The 26,917-nt window shown below is 38.4% G+C and overlaps 7 protein-coding genes across 7 annotated transcripts; 5 read left to right on the top strand and 2 right to left on the bottom strand.

The window, feature by feature from the left end:
• The first annotated feature begins 261 nt into the window (after positions 1 to 261).
• On the top strand, positions 262 to 2,888 carry LOC144633574 (olfactory receptor 51A7-like). The gene is made up of 3 exons (XM_078492419.1): positions 262 to 699; positions 812 to 882; positions 2,723 to 2,888. Exons 1-3 carry the CDS (start codon positions 262 to 264, stop codon positions 2,886 to 2,888), a joined length of 675 nt encoding a protein of 224 aa, XP_078348545.1.
• A 2,887-nt stretch (positions 2,889 to 5,775) lies between these two features.
• On the top strand, positions 5,776 to 7,477 carry LOC144634093 (histamine H2 receptor-like). The gene has a single exon (XM_078493043.1). It carries the CDS (start codon positions 5,874 to 5,876, stop codon positions 6,807 to 6,809), a length of 936 nt encoding a protein of 311 aa, XP_078349169.1. The 5' UTR covers positions 5,776 to 5,873; the 3' UTR covers positions 6,810 to 7,477.
• A 1,762-nt stretch (positions 7,478 to 9,239) lies between these two features.
• LOC144633082 (melanocortin receptor 5-like) lies at positions 9,240 to 11,596 on the top strand. The gene has a single exon (XM_078491861.1). It carries the CDS (start codon positions 9,282 to 9,284, stop codon positions 10,197 to 10,199), a length of 918 nt encoding a protein of 305 aa, XP_078347987.1. The 5' UTR covers positions 9,240 to 9,281; the 3' UTR covers positions 10,200 to 11,596.
• Positions 11,597 to 11,773: 177 nt separating this feature from the next.
• On the top strand, positions 11,774 to 13,134 carry LOC144633081 (beta-4C adrenergic receptor-like). The gene has a single exon (XM_078491860.1). It carries the CDS (start codon positions 12,068 to 12,070, stop codon positions 12,986 to 12,988), a length of 921 nt encoding a protein of 306 aa, XP_078347986.1. The 5' UTR covers positions 11,774 to 12,067; the 3' UTR covers positions 12,989 to 13,134.
• A 1,501-nt stretch (positions 13,135 to 14,635) lies between these two features.
• Positions 14,636 to 15,687, top strand: LOC144633573 (adenosine receptor A2a-like). The gene has a single exon (XM_078492418.1). The coding sequence runs from the start codon at positions 14,636 to 14,638 to the stop codon at positions 15,548 to 15,550; it is 915 nt and encodes a 304-aa protein (XP_078348544.1). The 3' UTR covers positions 15,551 to 15,687.
• Positions 15,688 to 15,749: 62 nt separating this feature from the next.
• Positions 15,750 to 19,741, bottom strand: LOC144633572 (uncharacterized). The gene is made up of 2 exons (XM_078492417.1): positions 19,570 to 19,741; positions 15,750 to 16,561 (listed from the first exon to the last, which is right to left on the bottom strand). Exons 1-2 carry the CDS (start codon positions 19,739 to 19,741, stop codon positions 15,750 to 15,752), a joined length of 984 nt encoding a protein of 327 aa, XP_078348543.1.
• Positions 19,231 to 23,385, bottom strand: LOC144631647 (fibrinogen-like protein A). Its single transcript, XM_078490131.1, has 5 exons — positions 23,270 to 23,385; positions 22,830 to 22,977; positions 21,729 to 21,923; positions 21,025 to 21,174; positions 19,231 to 20,576 (listed from the first exon to the last, which is right to left on the bottom strand). Exons 1-5 carry the CDS (start codon positions 23,294 to 23,296, stop codon positions 20,041 to 20,043), a joined length of 1,056 nt encoding a protein of 351 aa, XP_078346257.1. The 5' UTR covers positions 23,297 to 23,385; the 3' UTR covers positions 19,231 to 20,040.
• Positions 23,386 to 26,917: the final 3,532 nt, after the last annotated feature.

Raw genomic sequence — 26,917 nt, 5'->3', positions numbered from 1 at the left:
CGGGGCACAGAAATGAAAGAGAAAAAATCAACACAAATTGCAAAAAAAGTAAAATTTCCTTGTTTTTTGTTGGATTAACTCTATTGCTGTTTGCAACTTTTTCCATGACCATTTATGGAAACGAGTAAGAACAATATTCTGATGAAGTAATTACTATATGTGGTGGAGACACCTGTACTCTCGTGTTATATAAATATTCAAGAAGAAAAGGAAGGGAAATATTACTTCAAAACGCGCGTACCTTTCAAAATAATCGAGAACATGAATTATGCTTTCTGTGACGAATTGCTGCAATACCAAGACTGGACTGCCGAAGCTAAAGACCCGCTCTATTCATCGTACATCCTTAATTGTGTGTTTAACGCTTTCTCTTCCTTCACTGCCATCATGCTGAATATTTTAACTATTCACGCGATGAGGAAAACGCCGTCGTTGTCAAAGCCTTTAAAAACATTGCTCCTGAGTCTTGCTGTTTCTGATCTTGGTGTTGGTTTACTGGTTCAACCTTTGTACATCGCACTGTTGGTCAGTGAAGATAATCACACTTGTGCCATGTATGCCGGGTCTTTTATTATCATTTGGTTCTTTGCTATTGCTTCGTTTCTGGGTATTCTGGCTATAACTGTAGACAGATTCTTGGCTATTCATTTTCATCTTAGATATCAGGAAATTGTGACATACAAGCGTGTTGTTGCTGTGGTGATCTCATTTGGGTGTTCAGGCATTTCTATCGTTATCGATTTGTGGATGGCAGCTATTACTTACGGAATTCTCGTGACTATTTTTTCAGGTCTTTGTTTTATTTCTACAGGAGTTGTTTATTGCAGATTATTCACTGTACGACGCCACACAAACCAAATTCAAGCCCTGCAAGTACAACAGGTAGCACAGAATGGTGAAATGGGAAATGTTACGAGGCAGAGAAAAACTGCCGTTGGCATATTCTACGTATACCTCGTGTTTTTGGTTTGTTATCTGCATATTGCACTTTTTTGCAGTATATTCCGAAATAACTTTAAAGGTTTGAACTGTAATGACTCTGTGTTGATATCTTACCCCGTTTACTGTTGGGATAGAAATTCAAGCTGTTATTATCGATTTTCCAATAAACTAGTAAAGCCGATATTACAGCCCTTGTGTGGTACGTCAGACTGGCTATACCACCACTCGTTTCGAAGTGAAATAAATTTTATCTAACTCTCCAAAGACTAAAATCTTATGAGGTGGCAGAGGTTGAGCTTGGCGTTGCCTCCTGTGAGGAAACATCTTCTCTCATCCTTGTCGAGGTGTATATTTTTTAGACTTCCTGTTGTCACTTTCTGACTGAGTGACTTTTGACTTCTCTTCTTTCTTCACTAATAATTCGTCTCGACTATCTATACTCTCGTTTGTGCCGTTTCTAGTTCTGTTTTCGGCGTCGGTGGGCGCGTTCATTTGAGTTTCTCTCTCGACTCCTCTTGTCCTTTCATTAATCTTTGAGATCCTTAAGATGATTGTTGACGTTGTGAGTTAGTAATTAAAAATTAGGAATGAGGTAATTTGAGTGGAATGAGGCTTTGCTTAGTGAATACAGTTTTTATGGTTTTGTTTTAAAACAGTCAATAATTTATTTTAATGAAATTTACTTATGCGAGGCAAAAAACTAAACTGGGAGTTCGATCCGAGTAATTCTTAATTTTTCACTGAGAACTATCATCTCGACAAAAAATTTTTTATAGCATTATTATATAGAATCTAAAAAATGACTTTTTGGCCGAAGGAAAACGCCTGTTTCGACATAAACTTTCGCTAGGAAAAGGATGGCAGTTTGTTAAACACAGTTGCTATTTCGACTTTCAAACCAGCGCTTGAATATAAAATATCGCTCGGTGTATTTATACAACGTGAGCTTTTTTAATCTTTGCCTTTTGAGTGTAGTCCAGCTGAAACCCAAACAGTATTTTTGTTCTTCGGAACGTTTGCTTCCGTTAAAATACCACCGTAAATAAACAACCAACTAATACCATCCAATGTAGTAACTATTTACATCGTATCGCCTCGTTTAACTTTGGATAGGCTTAAAATTTTCTCATTAACTCTGCAATGGTCTGTTTACAGTTTGTTCCATAATTGGAACACGCGCGCACAGACAGAGCATCAAAGAGCTCTTAAAAAACATGTATAAAATATGACTTAAAAAATTATTTTCCCCACTGGACGAACGTTATTGCTCCTTTTGAAAATTTGTCTTTCGACTTCAGTTCAGATCGCACAAGAAAGAGTCTAACGAGTGGAGTCCGAGACATCTGTCACAGGCAAAAAACATTTCGGGTAAAACTCACTCAGAGCAAAAAGGACGCGCATTCAAATTTTCTACCTGTGACGAGAATTGGAGAGTATGGCAGATATATTCTGTAACGGATTTCTGCACTTGGATTCTGTGGCCGAAAACCCGCTTTATTCATCGTACATGCTAATTGTGTGCTGAACGCCTTTTCATCCTACACCGCCATTATGCTGAATATTTTAACAATCTATGCGATGAGAAAAACTTCATCGTTGCCAAAGCCGTTAAAAACATTGCTCCTGAGTCTTGCTGTTTCTGATCTTGGGGTTGGTTTATTGGTTCAACCTTTGTACATCGCACTAATGGCTAAGTGGCTACAAGGAAACACAAACAGCCCTACTTGTGCCTGACCGGTCCCTACTGTATTTTGTTTCTTTTCTGGTGCTTCGTTTTTAGGAATTTTGGCCATAAGTGTGGACAGGTTCTTGGCTATTCATCTTCATCTCAGATTCAGGAGCTTGTGAAAGAAGCGTGTGGTTGCCTGGTGATCTTAATATGGGCGTTGGCACTTCTGTCTTTAATTGATTTAGGGTTATACCTCCTTGGTGATCACTGTTCTTAAGTTTTTGTTTCATACTTTTTTAATTCGCGTAACCAATCCTGAGTAATCAAGTGACATGAATCGCTGAGGTTCTATTTGTTTTGTGTGCTATTGCCAGGCTCACTTTTTAACTCCGTTCTACACTTACTCTTTCTTAACATTATTGGATGCTCGGCCCTAGAGGAGCTATTGGTGTTGTGATTATCTTTCGCAGGCCCCTGCAGCCAAGCTGTGGGCCCCCTGCCTAATACTTACTTACTTAGTCTACTTTCCTTACATTCTTAAGTGAATTGGTGGTGATCAAATAAATGTGTATCTTTATTTCATTTTGATTACTTTTGAATTTGATCTGGGCTGTTGCGGTGAAAATCTGCGCGGGCGGAGTTACAAAAGGACGAGATTTCAAAATCTGTACCGATAGTCTCCTTTTCAACTGGTCAGAACAGGGAGGAGTTAGGGTTATGGGAATGTAACTGGATGGAATTCGTGAAGGTCGTCTTTGTCCTTGATCTCGTACTCGTACTCCGATTGTGTTTTCCTCGACTAAAGAAAGTTTAGTTAGACAGTTAGTTAGTTACTTAGTTAATTAGTTAAGATAGTTAGTTAATGAGTTAGTTTTTCATTTAAAGGCTTTAATGATTCTTAGTATTATTTCCATTTTTTCAGCTTAGCTATTTTATTTTTAGTTTTACACGGATGATTTGAGCGCTGGCATGAAAAAATAATAAAGAAATCTTAATTAATTATTCTACTTTCTCCAACCTTCTCCTTATCTGCTTTTATAGGAATCTACCTTTTAATGGGCGGGGTATGATGACATCATGGAAAAGCTTAAAGAAAAAAGAAATGCTGTGAGAAATCTGATTGTTTTATTGCTAATTAATAACAGTGAAATGAAAAGACTATGCCAGCTCATATTGTTTAAGGAGTTTTCCTATCTCTTTGTTTGAAACCCAATGGTGTAAAATCATTTCTCGGTGGTGCCCACTCAAAATAGATACGATGATTACCCCATTTCGGCGCATCAAAAAACCCCCGAAAAAAAATGATGTGTGTTCCCCTTCTCCACACATTTCAAAACCTTAAAAACATTCTCTGTCTTCTTTTCTATCTTTGTTGGTTACTGGTTCAATTTTACGCTGATGGTATTGACTTTGCCTACTTTTTCTTTCTTCTTCTTTGGTGTTGTGGCCGTGAGACAGATTCTTGCTTTTTTCTCTTTACTCACGTGTTGTGCTGTGGGTGGTGTGGTGCATTTTCGTCTTCTTTCGATGGCATTACGCGATTTTTGTTACTGTTGATGTTGTTTGTTTTCTAGAGAATTGATTTACTATAATATCTTTTTAGTCGTACGTGACCACACAATCAAACTCAAATCTCCCAATACAAGAAATTATTGACGAGGTAAAATTTGCGCCTCAGAAAAACTGCCCTCAGCACTTCTACGTATACCTCTTTTTTCTTTGTTATTTGCCACAAAATTGCATGTTTGTTGTCAGTGCCATATCAATTCAAGTACAGTTAAAATGGTTTGTTACTTTACACTGCGTCACTGGTATTTCTTAATTCATCTTTAAATCCTGTTATTTACTGTTGGAAATGCGACACATTCGACAGGCTACCATGGCTGTACTGCGAAATATATTTCCGAGTCGCAATTAGATGGAGATCCACATCAGTAGAAATGCTATTTTAAAAGTATTAATCGCGGGGACCAGCATCAATTGTTTTAAAAGTTCTCAATACCATAAACAAAGTGTTACGTTCAGTATATAAGTCTTATATAAGTATTTAGTAGTAATTTAGAATATATTAGTTTATTAGCATCCCGGGGGGGGGGGTCATTTCTAACAAAATTGTATGATTTGTTTATTTTTACATTCCATAAGAATTCTGGCTTGTTTTTGCATCAATTTCTGTTGGCTGGAAATCAAAGAAGGTGGATCCGAATAAAGCGTTACGTTTGTTGTTTTTGTAACCACTGCTGTCCGTATTAGAGAGGGTCCGTAATATAAAGGTTTTTTTTAAAGAAAATATTTGAAAATCTTGTTGGGACATCGAAGACAGTCTGTAATTGAGAGGTGGCCGTATTAGAGAGGTGTCCGTACGGAGAGGTTCGACGTTACGTTGAAGGGTTCGAGGGTTAAGTTCGCGATTATAAAAAGATTAATTTCCCGAAACTTATATTTCGCGATTTCCCAGAAAGATAGTGTTGAAAAGAACTAAATCCATCGAAATTTTTTCAAATGTAGTAACAGAATCGGCGATACAGATTAAAAAATCTATTACGCTGCACGGAGTATTTTCAACACACTTCAAGGATGTCTCAACTATTTGAAAGAGTTTGATTGACGGACATTCCTATCCCCTCAATCCAGAAGTAGTTTTCTTGTCGGAAGTGCGTAGATAGATGCTGTTTGATTTCACTTTAGCCACAAAAGTATTAATAATATTTGATGTCTGTGCCAAGGAAATGATGTTTTCTTACTTCTCTTTTGCTAGCTTATGCTGGGCAGTAGGCGACTTTTATTAACTGTTCATTTGTTTTGAAATGACGGCATGAAGACAACTTAAATTCTTAGCCTATGGATTCAGCTGCATTCACCAGTCAGCAAAAGTAATTAAACATTAGTGTATTGGTATAATCCAATATATATGTTTGCTGTCTGTAATGAAAAAGAAGAAAACAATTGCGCTTTTCCATCTGACATATTTGTTTAAAACAGATTGAATTGCTTCTCACAGCGATGGATTTTATTATATGCTCCTTTTCATAAACAATACTATGCAAATATGAAAAGAAGTTTGAGAAACATCATGATTTGACATATGGGCTTTTCCCACTAGTTTTTTAAAATACAATTATCCAGCTTCACATCTCTCGCGCCGTCAGAGCAAGAATAGTCGATCTACTGATAAAGACGGCTGTTCTGCGACAAAAAGGAAAATTTACCCATAACATTTCACCTAAGAAATATTGTATATTCTTCCAAACCATTCAAGATCATGACAAATTCTTTTTGTTACTTATTGCTTCGTTACCAGCCCTCGAGTTCTGAAGCTGCAGACCTCTACTCATCATACATCGCAAACTGTGTGTTCAACGCCTTCTCATCCTACACCGCCATCATGTTGAACATTGTCACAATCCGCGCGATAAGAAAAACTTCGTCGTTGCCAAAGCCTTTAAAAACATTGCTCCTGAGTCTTGCTGTTTCTGATCTTGGTGTTGGTTTACTAGGGCAACCTTTTTACGTCGTATTGATGGTCTGGTGGTTACAAGGGAACTATCCTAACTGTGCTGCCTATACTACTTACACTTTGATCACAATGGTGTTTTCTCTTGCTTCGTTCTTTGGTGTTACGGCCATAAGTGTAGACAGATTCTTGGCTATTCATCTTCATCTCAGATATCAGGAACTTGTGACTCACAAGCGTGTTGTTGCTGTGGTGATCTCAATATGGGTAATCAGTGTTTTTATTTCAACATTTGCGCTGTGGACTCCCACGAATGTTACTGATATAACTTTTACTATTATCGATATTTCTTGCCTCGTAGCTATATCGTTACTTAATTACAAAGTTTATCTAGTTGTTCGCCGACACACAAATGAAATGCAAGCCCTACAAGTACAGCATGTAGCACTGGCAAATGTCGCTGCTAGCGTCAGGAAATCTGCAGTTGGTATGTTATACGTATATCTTGCATTTTTAGTGTGTTATTTGCCACAGATCTGCAGTTTTATTGTCAGTGCAACCTCTGGACCAATGACCGCAATGAAGGGTTTAGTAGTTTACTCATGGACCCTGATGTTTCTTAATTCATCTTTAAATCCTGTTATTTACTGTTGGAAGATGAGACACATTCGACACGCTATCATGGACATGTTGGGGAACATGTTACCAAGACATGACCTGATTGAAACGCTACAATTAAATTGAACAGCAAACACGAGTAAATCAAGAAACCTTTTTTAAAACAAGTCAGTCAGTCAGTCAGTCAGTCAGTCAGTCAGTCAGTCAGTCAGTTAGTCAGTAAGTCAGTCAACTTTATTAAGGCAGGATGGCCCATTCAGCAACTTGGATGGGATCCAGAGAGGCAGAGGAGCCCTGCTGGTGAAAACATAATAATTTGTCTTAAAAAAATATAATAGTTAAAGCTGCAGCAGTACGGAGTTAGAGAGCACAGTCTCGGCTGGTTCAGGAATTATCTGACTACCTGTTCGCAGAGAACTTTATATAGAAAGAAATAAACCATCCAGCCTTCCTCTAGGCTTCGGCGTTCCTCAGGACCCCCCTCTTGGTTATACTGTCTGTGACAGACATTGACGATTAGCCCCAGTGTTTATCGCACTCGTCGATTAGGTACAGACCATTAGAAATAACCGGGGGAGGGGGGGTAGTTAAAAAAGTTTCCGTGCACGAATGTTTTGTTAAGGCGTACTTGTCTGCAGGACTTGTTTTTTTCCATTGCATGAATTTTTTTCAGGTACAACCGCTTGCAGGAATTTTCTTTTTAGACAAGTTTCCATTGCAGGAATTTTTTTGGGGAAATTCACCACCCTCTGGCTATTTCTAATGGTCCGTCACTTAGCATCAGTGTATGCTGAAGACACAATTATCTATTATTCTGGGTGTGATAGGCTGTGAGAATGAAAACCTGATCACCTCGGAGAAAAATGCTTGGTGGAAACTGAATTTCTCTCCATGTGATTAATAAAAAATTTATAAAAAGAGACTTGACTCTTAAAGTAGTTGATATGCACCAAGGAGAATTGACTCACGTCCCTCTTGCTATTTTGGTTTGTTCATTTATTACTTTCCAATGTGCCGGAACTTGTTTTTTGCATTTGTATTAAACAAACAATGTCATTCAGCCGCAGAAATGACTTTCTACACGAAATGCTCCAACCCACTAAACTTGACAGGCAGGTATATTCTCATTTTACAGCAGGTGCCTGACTGCTGGATTAAATTAATCTATCATGTTTCATTTCCATTTTGTTCCGAATGTTTTGATGTAAACGGCTGATCTTTAGTCTCACAGTTTCAAAAAATATGAAACTTTGCACATGCCTGGCTGAACAACAGTGAACAGAATCACTGATATATTGAATTTGAATAACTTGACTTATTAATCATGAATAAGATATTGCCACAATATAAAGGAAGGAAAATTAAACTGGCAAAATGACCACTGCGATGCTGGTAGGAAAACAGAAATGGATTTTAACATTTTGTCAACCTTCTAGCTTCCTGTGTACACGTGCGGTCCAAAAAAACTATGTTAGCTCGGCCTCTAACTACTAACCCTTGCAGTCTCTGACAAGAAACACGACGAAGGGCCAACGCTCGAAACGTCAGCTTATTAAAATTCGCTACGCGGTTTATTTTCCTTTACCAACTTCCAGTTGGTAATCAACTAAGTGTTTTACTTAGTTGATAAAGTGAAGCTTAGAAACTAATAACTTTATTTCTGACTAGAAACAACAGTTAACCTAACTATCTGGCATTTCGTTCAGTGCTAGTTCCAAGAACGTGGTTGCTGATGATTAGCTAGCTGATGATTTTCTCTATTCTCAACACCTTTCTTCTGACAATGTATTGATATGGTAAGGAGAATAAGACATATATCACTCATGAGCCCGCGTTGTGGTGTCTCCGTGCAGTTGTCATCACATTGCTTTTTACTTTTCTGAAGTCTAATAGCTTTCTTGATCAACTTATTGCGACAATTAATTTCCCGTTTATAATCTAACGTTCTGTTTTTATCCGTAGCTTTAAGAGGAACTTTTTTCAAAGCAGCTAATTTCAGATAGACAGGTCGGAAACACCTGTGTTAGGTTATTGGCGCGCTCAATATTCTTGTTTTCAAATGACGTATGTACGGATGTTAAGTGTAGGACAAATAACGTGACGTTTGTTAATTAAGCTAAAAATAGGAGCCGAGCATTAGACATTGAGGATCCAATCTACAAACTAGTTCATTGTTAAAACCAGACGTTCAGCCTAGTGACGATGTTAATTCGCAAATGCATGTTTGTCCATTGTCAAAGCAATAAATTATCATAATACTCCAATAGAATCAGCGAAAGTTGTGCCGTTAATTTACGACGCAAGCAACAAAATTAAAATGCGTATTAACGGGGCACAGAAATGAAAGAGAAAAACATCAACACACAATTGCAACAACAAAGTACAACATTTCCTTGTTTTTTGTTGGATTAACTCTATTGCTGTTTGCAACTTTTTCCATGACCATTTATGGAAACGAGTAAGAACAATATTCTGATGAAGTAATTACTATATGTGGTGGAGACACCTGTACTCTCGTGTTTAAAAAAATATTCAAGAAGAAAAGGAAGGGAAAATATTACTTCAAAACGCGCGTACCCTTCAAAATAATCGAGAACCATGAATTATGCTTTCTGTGACGAATTGCTGCAATACCAGGACTGGACTGCCGAAGCTAAAGACCCGCTCTATTCATCGTACATCCTTAATTGTGTGTTTAACGCTTTCTCTTCCTCCACTGCCATCATGCTGAATATTTTAACTATTCACGCGATGAGGAAAACGCCGTCGTTGCCAAAGCCTTTAAAAACATTGCTCCTGAGTCTTGCTGTTTCTGATCTTGGTGTTGGTTTACTGGTTCAACCTTTGTACATCGCACTGTTGGTCAGTGAAGATAATCACACTTGTGCCATGTATGCCGGGTCTTTTATTATCATTTGGTTCTTTGCTATTGCTTCGTTTCTGGGTATTCTGGCTATAACTGTAGACAGATTCTTGGCTATTCATTTTCATCTTAGATATCAGGAAATTGTGACATACAAGCGTGTTGTTGCTGTGGTGATCTCAATTTGGGTGTTCAGTGCATTTCTATCGTTAATCGATTTGTGGATGGCAGCTATTACTTACGGAATTCTCGTGACTATTTTTTCAGGTCTTTGTTTTATTTCTACAGGAGTTGTTTATTGCAGAATTTACTTCACTGTACGACGCCACGCAAACCAAATTCAAGCCCTGCAAGTACAACAGGTAGCACAGAATGGTGAAATGGGAAATGTTACGAGGCAGAGAAAAACTGCCATTGGCATATTCTACGTATACCTCGTGTTTTTGGTTTGTTATCTGCCAGAATATTGCACTTCTTTTGCAAGTATACTGATCCGAGAACCAAGTATAACTTTAGAAGGTTTTGAACTGTATACATGGACTCTGGTGTTTGTAAATTCATCTCTAAGCCCCTTGGTTTACTGTTGGAAGATGAGACACATTCGACACGCTATTATTGACACATTGCGAAATATGTTTCCAAGTAACAACTGAGTAAAGCCGATATTGACAGCCCTTGTGCATGGTTACGTCAGACTGGCTAGTCTTACCACCAAGCCTCGCTTTCGAAGTGCAAACTTAAAAATTTCATCATGAACTCATCCCCAAAGCAGCAAAGATAAAAATAATATCCACATGAAATCTGTATGAAGGTGGCAGAGAGTTGAGCTTTGAGCGTTTGACATCCGGCCTAAGGCCTGCTGAACGGCACAGAAATATAAAGCATTGCTGTCTCTCATTATACACCCAACATAATCATTCGATTCTGATTGGTCGAGAGCAATACAGCTAGTCCAATAAGTTTACTCTGTATGTTAGCACTCATCCTTCTGAAGTAATATGGTCACGTGATAAGTTTCCATAAGACATGAACGTGTTTATCAATGATCCATTTCTGACTTCTCTTTTCCTTTCTGTCACTAACAAATTCAAGTGTCGAGTTCGTGCGACTGAAAGATCTGATAAAAGCTGTCTCGATCATGTCAATACTAGTTTACATATAGTAGCTGGCCGTTTCTAAGTAATTTGTCTGATTTTGTTGCTTTTAAAATTTTTTCAATGCGCAGCAGATCACTCAGAGTCGTTTTGTGGGCGATTACGAACCGAATAAGATTTCATCTGTGTCCGGTGTTTCCGGTTTTCGAATTTTTTCGAGCTTTCTCGTGATCTGCAAACAACGTTACGATCACTTTCAATCTTCAAACGAGATAGTTATCTGATGGTCAGCTTTCTTAGAAACATGGCATTTAAAAAATGTTGCACATACTCTGTTGAGCACAAAAGAATGCCTTACAGCGATGATTGTAATCAAGATGACGTTGATGAGTTAGTTAATATTAAAAACTTACGGAAATAAGGTAATTTGAGTGGAATGAGGCAATCTTCATGAATCTTGGCTTAGGATGCACATATCAAATGATCACCCGCCTAATATTTGTATGGTTTTGGTTTTCAAAAAAACCGAAGCACTATTTCAAATCGAAATTTAGTTTTAATGGAAATTTACTTATGCGAGGCAAGAAAACTCAAACTGGGAGTTCGAATCCGAGTTAATCTCTTAATTTTTCACTGAGAACTATCATCTCGACAAGAAAAAAACATATTCTGAACAATTTAGTAGCATTATTATATAGGAATCTAAAAAATGACTTTTTGGCCGAAGGAAAACGCCTGTTTCGACATAAACTTTCGCTAGGAAAAGGATGGCAGTTTGTTAAACACAGTTGCTATTTCGACTTTCAAACCAGCGCTTGAATATAAAATATCGCTCGGTGTATTTATACAACGTGAGCTTTTTTAATCTTTGCCTTTTGAGTGTAGTCCAGCTGAAACCACAAACCGAGCTCAATGTTTATGTTCAGTGACGTAGAAATGATGTTTGTCCGCGAACGTTTGCATTTGAATCCGTTAACAAAAAGATAACCACCGCATGAACATAAACCAACCAACTACATACCATCCAATGATAGATAAATACCTTAAATTTTACATCGCTATCAAGCCTCGTGTTTAGACTTTGGATAGGCTTCAAAACTTTCATTCTCATTAACTCTGCAAATGGTCTGGTTACAGTTTGTTCCAATAAGTGGAACACGCGCGCACAGACAGAGCATCAAAGAGCTCTTAAACAAACATGTCATACAAATATGACTTAAAAACATTATTTTCCCCACTGGACGAACGTTATTGCTCCTTTTGAAAATTTGTCTTTCGACTTCAGTTCAGATCGCACAAGAAAAGAGTTTTCTAACGAGTGGAGTCCGAGACATCTGTCACAGGCAAAGAAACATTTCGGGTAAAACTCACTCAGAGCAAAAAGGACGCGCATTCAAATTTTCTACCTGTGACGAGAATTGGAGAGTATGGCAGATATATTCTGTAACGGATTTCTGCACTTGGATTCTGTGGCCGAAAACCCGCTTTATTCATCGTACATTGCTAATTGTGTGATGAACGCCTTTTCATCCTACACCGCCATTATGCTGAACATTTTAACAATCTATGCGATGAGAAAAACTTCATCGTTGCCAAAGCCGTTAAAAACATTGCTCCTGAGTCTTGCTGTTTCTGATCTTGGTGTTGGTTTATTGGTTCAACCTTTGTACATCGCACTGATGGTCAAGTGGTTACAAGGAAACACGGAACACAGCCCTACTTGTGCCATGTATACCGCGTCCCTTACTGTATTTTGTTTCTTTTCTAGTGCTTCGTTTTTAGGAATTTTGGCCATAAGTGTGGACAGGTTCTTGGCTATTCATCTTCATCTCAGATATCAGGAGCTTGTGACACAGAAGCGTGTGGTTGCCATGGTGATCTTAATATGGGTGTTAAGCGCACTTCTGTCCTTAATTGATTTACGGGTTACAAAGATTACCTCCTTGGTGATCACTGTTCTTTCAAGTTTTTGTTTCATTTGTACAACAATTGTTTATTTTAAGATTTATTCAGCCGTACGACGCCACACAATCCAAATTCAAACCCTGCAAGTACATCAAGTAGCACAGAATTTCGAAATGGAAAATATTGCGAGGCTGAGAAAATCTGCCTTCAGCACATTTTATGTATACCTTGTGTTTTTGGTGTGCTATTTGCCAGAGCATTGCACTCTTGTTTTAAGTATAATCTTCAGACCAAGTACTACTCTCGTCGGTGCTTTCTTGTACACTTGGACTCTTGTGTTTCTGAATTCGTCTCTTAACCCAGTGATTTACTGTTGGAAAATGAGACACATTCGACAAGCTGTCATGAACGTATTGCGAAATAGATTTACAGCTCAAAACTGAGAAGTGGCGCTATTTATCAAATGGGATGTATGTGCAATCTTAAATAGTCTAAATACCAACCATAATTTTCGCAGGGCCCCTGTTGATACCAGCCAAGTGCTGATTGGGCCCCCCTGCCTAAATAAAGTTGACTTGACTTGATTTTACCAGCTCCTAAATACCAATTCTCCCTTACATTCTTGAAGTGACAGTTCTGGAATTTGCTGGTGCATCAAGATCACAAGTGATGATTATCTTTATTTCATATATTGATCATTACTTTAATGAGAAATTTGGTAACTCATGGGCTGTTGCGGTGAAACATCATGCGCGGGCGCAAAAAAAGGACCATTCGTATTCTTAACAACAAGGACGAGATTTCACACCAATCTCGTACCGATAGTCTCCTTTTCAACTGGTCAGCAACAGGGAGGAGTTAGGGTTATGGGAATGTAACTGGATGGAATTCGTGAAGGTCGTCTTTGTCCTTGATCTCGTACTCGTACTCCGATTGTGTTTTCCTCGACTAAAGAAATTTTAGTTAGACAGTTAGTTAGTTACTTAGTTAATTAGTTAAGATAGTTAGTTAATGAGTTAGTTTTTCATTTAAAGGCTTTAATGATTCTTAGTATTATTTCCATTTTTTCAGCTTAGCTATTTTATTTGTTAGTATTTTCCTTTTATCACTGATGTAAATTTTTTAAGTAAATTTCATTTTAAAAAAATATTTTATTGTAAAGCGCAATGAGCCATGGATTATTATTATTATTATTATTATTATTATTATTATAAAGTATATAAGTAATCCTGATCAAATATTTGTACCAATTTTATCGTCTACTGTTCAGTCCAACCTTCTGCCTTCATTCGTAGCTTTTATAGGAACTCTATCCAAACCAGTAAACTTTTAGATAGACATGTCAAGGACGCGTGGGTAATGATGACATCATGGTAACGAACCGCTTTAAAGTAAAAAAAAGAACATTGCATTCGAATGATGCAGTACAAATCGTTTGCACTGCAGATTGTTTTATTGCAACTACAAAGTTTACAGTGAACAGTGGACAATTGCAAGTAATAACAAGTAAGAAGATCTATTTTGGAACATCCCAGCTCCATTATAATGAATGTATTAAAGGCCACCCGTTTTCCTGTAAAAACGAAAATCTCAATGGATTGGTTTTGTAATATACCCAAGTGCTTAAAATGCATTTTCTGCGGTGGTTGCGAAGAAAACAAATATTCATATCAGCGGATCTCGAGTTTATTAAAAATTTAGATCTTCTTTGTTATTATTAATTTTTGCGGAAATATGAATAAATATATATTATTAAGATATCTTGCTGAAAAACTATTTGTACTCGGTTGCTTTACCTGAAACCAGACCAAATATCGTAGACGTTCTGTTCACAAAAAGTACAACTATGCGTGCGCATCCAGAACAGACGATAATTCAACCTAACAAACACACGTAAATCAACAACACATAAAAAAATTTCCCATTTTTGTTCTGTACCAGCCTTACCCCTCTGTCACTGGCGTTCATTTGAGGCGCCTTAAACATGAGTAATATTTACACACCTGTTCCAGACATAGAAGTGTTAAAACAAAAGACATTCAAACACGAATTTTACATTGCAATTTACCACTCTATAACAACTAGAGATCATGGCAAATCCTTTATGTGACGAATTTCTGCACCCAGGTTTCGAAGCTGAAGACCCGCTGTATTCATCGTTCATCGCTAATTCTGTGTTCAATGCCTTCTCATCCTACACCGCCATCATGTTGAACATTGTAACAATCCACGCGATAAGGAAAACTTCGTCGTTGCCAAAGCCTTTAAAAACATTGCTCCTGAGTCTTGCTGTTTCTGATCTTGGTGTTGGTTTACTGGTTCAACCTTTTTACATCGAACTGATGGTCAGAAAATGTCAAGAAAACAATTCTAATTGCGCCACCTATGGTGCCTTTACTATGTTAACAATCTTTTTCTGTTTCGCTTCGTTCTTTGGTGTTGTGGCCATAAGTGCAGACAGATTCTTGGCTATTCAACTTCATCTCAGATATCAGGAACTTGTGACTCACAAGCGGGTTGTTGCTGTGGTGATCTCAGTTTGGGTGTTGAGTGCAATTCTTTCGCTAACTTCATTGTTACCAAAGATGGCTACTTACGCGATTTTTGTTACTGTTGATGTTGTTTGTTTTCTAACGACGACATTGATTTACTGTAATATCTTTGTAGTCGTACGGAACCACACCAATCAAACTCAAACTCTCCCAATACAAGAACAACAACTGGAACTTGACGAGGTAACACATGTTGCAAGCCTCAGAAAAACTGCCCTCAGCACGTTCTACGTATACCTCATGTTTTTTCTTTGTTATTTGCCACAAAATTGCATGTTTGTTGTCAGTGCCATATCAGATTCAAGTACAGTTACAAATGGTTTGTTACTTTACACTGCGTCACTGGTATTTCTTAATTCAACTCTCAATCCTGTTATTTACTGTTGGAAAATGCGACACATTCGACAGGCTACCATGGCTGTACTGCGAAATATATTTTCGGGTCGCAATTAGATGGAGATCCACATCAGTAGAAATGCTATTTTAAAAGTATTAATCGCGGGGACCAGCATCAATTGTTTTAAAAGTTCTCACATACCATAAACAAAGTGTTACGTTCAGTATATAAGTCTTATATAAGTATTTAGTAGTAATTTAGAATATATTAGTTTATTAGCATCCCGGGGGGGGGGGGGTACTTATGTCCAAAGCCCTAAGTGGGCATAGGGCCGGACATTCTTCTCCGCCATGCTGCACGGTCACGGGCAGCCACCGCTGCCTGGTTCCACGAGCCAAAACCCAAAGCCGCTCTTTCTCTCTCTGCAGTTCTTCGCCAAGTCTCTCTCGGTCTGCCACGCCTTCGCCTTCCCTCTGGGGCCCATGTTAATGCCGTCTTGGGATGTTTGCTTGGATCCATTCTGAGGATGTGGCCGATGAACTTCCAGCGCCGCCGGAAGATTTGCTCGCTGATGGTGCTGATGTTAGCCCGTTTTCGAATCTCCTCGTTTGATATTTTCATAGGCCAATAGATCTTCATAATCCTTCTCAGACTTTTATGCAGAAATACGTCCAGCTTGGTCGCATCTCGTTTAGTCATACGCCAAGTTTCACATCCGTATAACAGGACAGATACAACATTGGACTTAAATATCTTCAGCTTAGTTGTTAGTTTCAGCTGGCTGCTCTTCCATATGTTTCTAAGCTTGCTGAATGCTGCTCTGGCTTTTCCAAGTCTGCTTTTGATGTCTTCGTCCGAACCCCCTTCCTGGGTCACTGTCCCTCCTAGATACACAAATTTTGACACCTCTTCTAGCTCTTTTCCATCGACCTGGACCTTTCTGCCTGCGGGGTTGTTCCAGCTCATCATCATGGTCTTTGCTGCATTGATTCTGAGGCCTGTCATTTTTGCATATCGCTCCAGGTTGCTGACTTTAGCCTGGATATGCCTTCCACTGCTTGAGATCAGGGCTAGGTCGTCGGCAAAATCAAGATCTTCTAGGAAGTTGTTGAACTTCCATCTGATGCCTGTGTTCCCATGTTCGGTGGTCTTATATAAGTATTTAGTAGTAATTTAGAATATATTAGTTTATTAGCATCCCGGGGGGGGGGGGGGGAGGGTACTCTCATAAATTTCGGATAGGAGTGTGCCGCCAAGGTTCTTAAACCCTGACCCTATTTAAGGATAAAGTAAGCGAAAATTGATACCCTATTTAAGGAGGCTCGATGTAGTTTTTTTAGCCGAAGGGTGGTTGTTTTGAAAATTAATATTATCTAGGAAACCAATGTTCGATTTTTGCCAAAATACACCATAATGATCAAATATGACCAATTTTTAATTTTTTACCCGTCACTTAGTCACAAAGGTTACCATAGCAACCATTGACGTTTTCTTTTGTTCTCAAACAAGCTTGATTTTCTCGAAATCTAGATTGACTCTTGGTGTTTATTTTTTGATATGTTAAAGTTTAGTAGATTGACTAACTGTTGACGAAATTTTAGAAAAATCTGTAAGAGCGTTTTCAAGTAAATCAAGAATGAAATTTTCAGCAAAACACCGTTTTACTATAAAATAGGCGCTTTAAAATTGTTTCGTATTATTTGAACACAGTTACTCTCACTGAAATATATATAGATTACTTCATAGAAAGTGCTACGTACGGATTTTTATTCACGAGTTGCAAAACTTTGGAAAAACGAACGAGTGAGCGAAGCGAACGAGTGAGTTTTTCAAAGTTTTGCAACGAGTGAATAAAAAATCCGTACAAAGCACTTTCTATGCTGTAATTTGTTTATTATATATATAACGAGAATTCAACCATTGTAAACTTGACGCGATTTTTCTCGAAAGTTAATTCATGAACCTTTGACATATTACAGTTTGACCTTAGAGGGAGGAAAAACAGCCGGAGCAGCAAAATACACATCGCTTTCCAAGCGAAATCACCTTTAACCAAATTCGAAAAATTACTGCCAACAAAAAATCTCCTGAAAAAAAATTTATTTAATTAAACACATGGCGTTAATTTTTTAAAGCAAAACTTTTGGTATCGCATCGAGTAAGCGTCGCTACAGGCGAATCGACTAACCACGCAGGCGAATTTTGAACAAAATTGTGATAATACTAGGAATCGGTTAATTAAGCAATATAATAGCAACGTAAATCGACATTAAGAAATACAATCTACTTTACCATGGTGTTTCCAAGAGTGCTTGAATATTCTTAGGAATTCTGCGGATGCGTTGCAGTTTGAAGGTGTCCGCCGGCTTCGCTTTCATTTATCGACACTTCGCTTATCTTCGCTCCGCCTTTGAAGAATGATTTTTATCGTTATCATCTCATTACTGTATCCTTTCGGTGTTCCTGTTTGCCTGCCTTTTCATAAAGTTCTCCAAAGACCAAGGTTTAATTTATAAAGGAGCAAATCGAGAAGTCATGTTTTCCAAGCATAAACTGCCGTCGGGAGCAAACTTGCCGCTCGCTGTTCAACCTTTTTGGAAACCATTTGAGTTCGCGCGCTCTGATTGGTTGGGTCGTTCCACTCTAGATGCTGATTGGTTATATTTTTCACATGTGAAGTAAGCTATACGCGAAGCTGATTGGACGTATCGCTTTTCTCACATGTGAAAATATAAAATATAGAAATCTATTTGCAAGGTTTATTGCCCAAAATTCTCGCTATATATGTAATAAAAATACTTACACCATCAAATACCATTAACTAAAAGTGAAAGACATTTTGCTTTAATTTGTTAAAATATATCGACTGCCGATTGTAGGAAACTATAAGAAAATACCAAAAACTTCATTCTTGATTTACTCTAAAACGCTCTTACAGATTTTCCTAAAATTTTGTGTACAGGTAGTCAATCTACTATACTTGAACATATAAAAAAATGAATACCAAGAGTCAATCTAGATTTCGAGAAAATCGAGCTTGTTTGAGAACAAAAGAAAACGTCAATGGTTGCTATGGTAACCTTTGTGACAAAGTGACTGGTAAAAAATTAAAATTTGGTCATATTTGATCATTATGGTGTATTTTGGCAAAAATCGAAGATTGGCTTCCTAGATAATTTTAATTTTCAAAACAACCACTCTTCGGCTAAAAAAACTACATCGAGCCTCCTTAAGGCCCAAAACTGAAAAATGACACCCTATTCAAGGGGAGGAGAAGCGTTCCGTGACGACGCAAATAACGGATAACCGAGCACGGCAAGACACAGATCTTTATAAAATCGCTTTACTAATACCTGAACAGAAAATTCAGTTTTTAAGATACATTTTTTTCGTTTAGCTGGGCGTTTATTTTAGCTAATAAAATTTAGGTACCCTATCTAAGGATCACACCTGGAACACATTGCCAAAAGGAGCAAAAATGATACCCTATTTAAGGACTGAGAACCTCAAAAACCATACCCTATCGGGCGGCACATACCTATATAGGCTACATATGGGAGTACCCCCCCCCCGGGATTAGCATTGAGTAATATTTAGTATAATACACGACCCCACAAGCTTTGTGCTTTAAGCCCTATCGTGTGTAAATGAAGGTTATGATGATGATGATGATGATGAGAGTTAGAAATGTTAATCGTAAGTCTTGTTTAGGAAGTTTAGTTACGAATATTCTTTGGCGAAGACTAAAATCAGTGGAACAAAACTAAATAATGTCCCTAAGAAGCACCGAACTATCCAATTTTGACTTCCTTATTACTACATACAGTGTATCAAATAAGTAGTGTATTCAACGAACAAAAATCTTCCAGACGTCGCCAGAGGACGGCGCATTTAACGCATCATCGCATTCCCATCTGTTATGAACTGGAGTGGTGTACCAGTGGTGGTGGTATCTTATAAACAGTGTCTCTCAGAAGCACTGAACTGTCCAAGTTCAACTTACTTTACTACAGCTATATACAGTATATCATATAAGTAGTGTATTCAACGAACAAAAATTTTCCAGAAGTCGCCAGAGGATGGCGCGATTAGAGCATCATCGCATTTCCATCTGTTATAAACTGGAGAGGTGTACCAGTGGTGATGGTTTTTATAAAAGCTGGGAGATTGTACAATTCACGCTTTGCTCGATGACCCCATTTAACAGCATAATATCCTTGAGCGTCCAACCCCCATTGGGCGCAGTCACGTGACAGGTATGAGTTGTCGTCTGCCATTCGTACAAATGATCCACAGGCTGCTAGCATGGTTTCCGTTCGACCCGTGAAGTACTGGATTACAGCTTCACCAGTGCTGTTAGTGACGGTGGTCACGTGGAATGTACGGCCTTGTTGTTTACTGCAGTGGAATCTCGGTTGAGTGAAAGGCAAGTGTGCTCTAAGGTCATTGAAATTTGTACCGTGAGCTTTGTATACGAATATTCTTTGCTACAGACTAAACAGTCCAATTCAGTGGAATAAAAAAAATGTCTGTCAGAAACACCGAACTTTCCAAGTTGGACTTACTTTACTACAGCTATATACAGTATATCAAATAAGTAGTGAATTCAACGAACAAAAATTTTCCAGAAGTCTCCAGAGGATGGCGCGATTTGAATATCATCGCATTCCCATCTGTTTTGAGCTGGAATGGTGACCCAGTGATATAAACTTTTTATAAAAGCTGGATGATCGTACAATTCACGCATTCCTTGATGACCCCATTTAGCAGAGTAATATCCTTGTGCGTCCCTCCCCCATTGGGCGCAGTCACGTGACAGGTATGAGTTGTCGTCTGCCATTCGTAAAAATGATCCACAGGCTGCTGGCATGGTTTCCGTTCGACCCGTGTAGTACTGGATTACAGCTTCACCAGTGCTGTTAGTGACGGTGGTCACGTGGAATGTACGCCCTTGTTGTTTATTGCAGTGGAATCTCAGTTGAGTGAAAGGCAAGTGTGCTCTCAGCTCATGGAGGGCGCTATTAGCAATAATCATCCTGTTGTTACGATAACTGTCGATTTTGCGGTAAGATGTCTCAGGACTGTTAAGGGTCGGTGACAAGCTGTCTTCAATCACAATATTCAGGATAAGGAGCCAGCCACCTGAGAATAATTAGCAAATCCCGTTATAACTAAAATGACCGATTGAATGGTTGCAAGTTAACCTGTGCCAGTCGCATCATAACGTAAACTTAACATGTAAGGGCTAAAAATAAAGGTGCTACTCCTAGCCGTAGGCGTTAAACCTTTAAACCAGTTTTCTCTATTAATAACACAATTGCTGAGAAAGCACAAAATCGAGCAACTATCATATCCGGATGTGGTATTTTATAGAGGGGAGCGTTGCTTTTATTATTATTTTTTAACTGGTCTAGTCTGCGTCAAATCACACAAAGAGTAACTAATACTTCAACGTTGCACAATGAACATTCTTAATTGATATCTTGGATTGAAAATATCTTGCAAAACTAAGCTGTCACATCTGATGGATGATATTAAGCTATCATCAAGACATAAGATTTATAATATCAGGATATTATCAATTACTTACCTCCGTCTGTTGTCATGTCACAATAGACTTTCAAAGGGTTTCCATTCTTCTCAGGGTCGATCCAGTACTCTCCGTCCCCTATGGAACTCCCATAGTCCAGAATGTGCTCACAAGAGTGACCAGGACGAGAGGAAGACCAACCCAGTAAGTCTGCAATTAAATAAAGAGAGGCGTTCTGTACAAGTAAGAGTTATTCTTTAACTAGGTTACCGGCAATTCTCTTAGTGAACTGGCAACGTCAAAGTCACACAAATTTGTTCTTTATTGTATCAGTGAAATAGGAAGAAACAATGAGATACCCATGAAATAAGTTCATCAAAACTTTAAAATATTTGTCCGCGGAGTGCTGATAAAAGCCCTTTCATCTTCTGAGTATTTTCCTTATTAAGAGCTGAAGTTGTAACAAAAATAGGAAGAGACTTCAATTATTGCTTAACTAACAACCACAAGTAAGATTAGATTTGACCCTTTATGGTTCATGTTCGAGTTTCCTCGGACTGGTGCTTAAACGTACAAAACGAAAATGAGACTTGTTTGAAAGAAAATGTTTTTGCAGCGCGACGCGTTTTGAAACAGAGACCAAATGTTACTCAGGAATGGTTTGCTAACAAGCTTTCTATTCAGTTTGTGACTCAGGTAACACCGCTAGACATCCTAGCAATTCCTTGCGGAAAATTGTTAATTTTTGTAATATTCCAATCTACCTTTGCCATAATAAGTAGACCCTGTTCTGCGCCTCAAACGATCTGGACTTGACTGCCTTGTGTGGTTACTTAACTGACATGTACCATCAGAGTGACTGTTGTATGAAAAACATTTTCCATTTCTAAGACATCGAAATCCACAGCTAAACTCATCAGTAGTTGAAGTTTCTATGACGTGTCCAACAAGTTCAAAACCTGAAAAATATTCAATGTTAGGGGTGGGCAAATTGTACGCAGTGTAAAAACTATGGATGTATTCTCCTGAGAGCACATAAAGTACAGAGAAATAAATTATTAAAAACATTTCTGTACAAGGTTCCAACTATGAATGATTTTTATAGGAGGATGGGGGGAGGGCCGCGAAAGTCCATTCGTAGAAGGTGCACAATTTTCAAAATCGCATCTAGTCAAGTCATATCACACTGTTGTCAGCCTTACTAATCCTTAACGAGATAAAGTGAGAGCGGTTTGGAGCACAGTGAGAGCACGTAGCATTGATATCTCTTTTGTAATTTGGCCACAGGGAGCATACAACAGTTAAACAGAGGAGGATCAATATAAATAAAGGATTAAAAATAAAAAAGATTGACAGAATGTTCGCGTTAAAATAAACTTGTTATGAACCGAATGCATGACTTTGCACCAACTTATGTTAAAACCTAAATGTTAATTGGTGACGAGCGCGTAAAAATGTAAATTGTGTCAGGTAAAGGGAAATTATAAATTATACATTTAAAACATCTGTAAAATCGCGGATTCAGAATCAGAAGTCGAATTAAACGACTCAACAAGAAACAATGTTAAAAATAATTCGTTGCGGTTAAATCTAAAAATTCCCGCGAGTAATTCACTTTCTCCTTTCAAAATCAATACATCAAGCAGACAGCTGAAACAAATAAAGAAAATATCCAACTTAAGGTGATACCGACTGTCAACAGCTTTTCATCGAAAAATCAGTCACCAACAACAGTTCTTTTCAGGACTACTCTCGGAGCCCGGAAGATCACATTATACGAACAACATTCCTTTAACTTATTAAAGTTAGTACAATTGTACTACGATCAGCAAAAATAATAAATATTTTGAGCTTGGGACTGTTACCTTCAAGTCTTTCAAAAAGCATTCCGTTGCTCAATGTAGAGTAAGACGCTTCTGTGATGACCAAGTCTGCCGTAAACACCGCAAACAACAACAAGGCGGGAACAAGCGGAAAACATAAAATCTTCTTGTTCATGTTGAATTTCACACTCTGAAGAGAAGAAAATACTTTTCTAACCTTTCAAAGTTATGAAAAGTTATTGCAAATGTTTGCAGGTTTTACGGAAGCAAATCTGCTGTTAGTGGTTACGTAACCATGATGGTAGTATTTATACACCGCACTTCTTAACACTTTTTTCGCATATGAATTTAAGATTACAAACCCTTTATTCGCTACACTATCTCGAGTCTACTGAAAGCACTATTGCAACTAACTTTTTGACCTTCAGATATCTTGTAAAACATAAAGATAAGTTTCAAAATTGATAAACGACTTTTCTTACCGCTTTGTTGTTGGTCACCTCATTCATCGTAAAACACAACTGAAAACAGCTTTTAAACCAAAATTAAATCCTGTCCCAGTTTTGGATCAATTCTAAGCAAAAATGCGAGAATCCTCAGCCGGCTTGATACTAGCACAACAAACTTAAAAATTGAACTTGTTTTAATTAACCCTGCAACAATGGAAAGCTAACACGCTAGAAAGTGCTGGAAATATTTTTCCGCGTGTGACACGAAAGGTAATACATGCCTTCTGATTAGACGACGCAATTTCACGTAAGAAGTGATACACCGCAACTGATTGGCTTATCAAGACTACGCGTGCTTGACAATTAAGTTTATTACCTGTTACTTAAAAATTAATTTGATAGTCACACCGGAGTCAAGGCGGAATAATGGGTATTTAACTTTCCCAGTATTATGACACCTGCTAAGAGCCACCGGAAAAATGAAATTTTCATCAGCGCTGTATCCAGAACAACAAAATAAGAAGCGTGGGTTGATTTGTCAAGTCATGAAAACTAAGAAATTTTTTTGTCAAAGTTTTATAAATAATCACAGTACGTAGATGGAATTTTTCAGTTGTTAAATCATAATTCTTACAATAGTATGGCACCGTGTTAGGTTGCCGTAAACAAACTTTTATTCTTTCCCATGCGAGTTTGTGAGTTGACACTGTATCAAGTATATGGATCAGTAATGAACTAACATAGCAAATCTGTATAAAAAACTTTCAAAGAAGTTTATTTTCGTCTTTCCTTTGTAATTAATTTTTAAGAATGACCAGCTCGCAAATTAGTTTGCTTTCCAATTGTGTTACGAAAAGAATAAATTCGGAATTGAAACATATTGCGCGTTTTGTTTCGCACTCACGTACGTACAAACTATGCTAAAATAATAAAGTATTTTTCGTTTGTCTCACGACGTAGTCACTTGTGATGGAGATCGCGACGTTTCGACTGCACACTGCTAGTCTTCATCAGGCGATAAGGTCGACTGGTTGTGCGTGAACTTATAAAGCATGCTGCTGCGCTGTTATTGGTTGGTTTTCAACAGCTGTGATTGGTGCATTTCGATCCTCGCTGTTTCTGTGTCCTGTTGTTCCCTCAGCGGTCCGCTGTCGTACAGTTCTCCTGTTGTTGTGTTTTTTGATCGTAGGCATCCATGCTTCAGGAATTTCAATTCCATTATCCCTGTTGATATTACTAGGGTGAAGTCTTATGTGAATTGCCTCTTTGACCCTTCGTTTGTACCAGTGTGGTTCACGATCAATAAACTTTACCTCATTCCAAAGCGGGTAGTGTCCGGTGTTGTGGGAGTGCTCTGAAACGGCGGAGGTCTGGGTACGGGCGAGTCGGATGTCCCGGTCGTGTTCTTTGATCCTGTCTTGCATAGGTCTTCCAGTCTCACACACCCCTCTGTAACAGACCTGGTAACACCTGATTTTCCACCAGTTTTTCAACACAAAATCGACCAGGGCAGTAAAAAATCCACCAGGTTGATTTTTTTTTCACCACGGAGGTCGATGATTTATTAAATCTAACCATGTATGCATGTATATGCAAAACTTTGTGACCCAATATGCAATAAAACTTAGCGGGGTAATCGTGCACAACTTTCCGCACCGATGTCGCCTAACTAACGGCTGTAGATGACACCGTTGTTTCTTTTGCATTGTACGTAAACAACTGAAGTAACGTACTGTCTGTATCCTGCTCTTACACGAAGAAAAGTGGCAAAGGAGAAACCAAATCGAATAAAGGCATCGGACTTATTTTCTTGTATAAGAAGTCCTTTAAGTCCTTCGCGTTATACGGCAAACGAGCCGATTTTGCGATCCCCGAGCGTTCTTTGTATCGCACAGTGCATTACCGCCATCTGCAATGGGTCCGCCGGAGTTTAGATTCCTGAAATCCTCTAAAATTCTTTGCCCGTCAGAGTACCATAAACGGCACGCAATGCAGGTAGAAGCGATGACGAACAGAAGAACAAATTCCGCCGACCGCCTAATGATATAAGGCAATGGACTGACGTCATCGCCTTAAAATGATTAAACTTCCTTTAGATGCATGTTACTTTTCCAGTTCTAAGCAGGCCTGTAGGCAGGATTTAAAACGACGGTTCTTCAGAGCGCCAAAGATCCGAGTGGAAGATGGAATCGTGTGAAAGCCGAAGGTGTAAGCTACTGGGGTCCAGGGGCATGCCTCCCCGGGAAAATTTGAAAGATTAGACAGCCCGAGATCACATTTCGTGCGTTTTGAAGGGACTTTCATATGCAACCAGGCAGCTTCACCAGGCAACCAACCTTGCGCTTGACGGATTGCACCCGCCAAAACATAAATTTACGACTTAAAATTAATCAAAGGTTAATGTTAATTCAGCCAGATATTCGATACTGTTTCAAAGAATTTGGGATAAATTTTCGTGGGATCATTTTCTCGACTCCCTAGTTTGAACGTCTCTCAAGCCCTGCTAATCTGAATACAAATTCAATTACTTTTCCAGAAGGTAACTGACATAAAGATTTATGATCAAAAGAGACGTGCACCAAGAGACAGATCCAGAGGTTGTCTAGCACGGGTGCGCCTAAATTAAAACTGTGTCTCCGTTTACCGTTACAGTTGCAAAATGTTTACAATGCCGGCTCTTATTCGTTGATCCATTTTTGAGGTCAATGCATAAAGAATCAAAATAAGAAAACCGTCTGCTTATATCTTTTACAGGTCGAATGAATTGTCCCTTTTTTCGGATTTAGCGAGCAGTGAAAAATACGTGTTAATGATTGCTGTCCTCCAGTTAGGCATTACTAGTTTCACGCAGGTGAAAGCTACACAAAGTACTATTTACACTGTACTTACAATTTGAGGCAGCTTAATTAAAAAATATATCATAATACGCCACTTGAATGATCTTGAATGCACTTGAATAACTTGCGTATTTTTTACGTCACATTGTGCCGGCGGGCTGCAAAGTTAAACACGATATTTACATCAAACGCCGCTCAAACTGCTCAAGGCTGCTTAATCGACGGAAAAAAGCCACTTAATACTCACCAAGAATTATATCGGTCAAGCTGATTATCCTCTGCGTATTTGTTCTATAAAATGCTGTAGATAGCCGGGTCGAAAATACTTCCACATATTCGCTTTGGGCCGCGCGCGCTGTTCAAATCGCTCTGAATCATTCACATGCTCGTATTACATATAGAAAAGGAAACAGATCTGTTTTGTCTCTTCAGTGACGTGCATGACAGCAGAACAAGCGACAAAAACAATAGAAAGAAGTTAACAATTACTTTTTGCTATTTACATCAAGTTATAGTCAAATATTAAATTATCTTTTTGCCGCGCGTCGTTTTCTTCTGTTTAAGCCAGCAGAAAGATTTTGGTTGATTTTTCCTGACCAGGTAAACAAAATTCTTCACCGGGGAGAAATAAAATTGACCAGGGATTTTTCAGATAATCACCAGGGACTAGGGAGGTCAAATTTCCACCAGGGAGGGTAAAATAACCCACCAGGTCGGGTTTCACCAGGTCTGTTACAGAGGGGTGTTCTCACCGAGACGTAAACTTTGCCACATTCACAGGGAATCCTGTAAACAACACCATCTTGCTTAGTGGAATCAACAGCGTCTTTCGGCCGTACTAGGT

Source organism: Oculina patagonica, chromosome 12 (assembly GCF_052425735.1).
Source record: "Oculina patagonica isolate OP01 chromosome 12, crgOcupat, whole genome shotgun sequence".
Taxonomy (NCBI): Eukaryota; Metazoa; Cnidaria; class Anthozoa; order Scleractinia; family Oculinidae; genus Oculina; species Oculina patagonica.
This window is presented reverse-complemented; position numbering and strand designations above follow the sequence as displayed.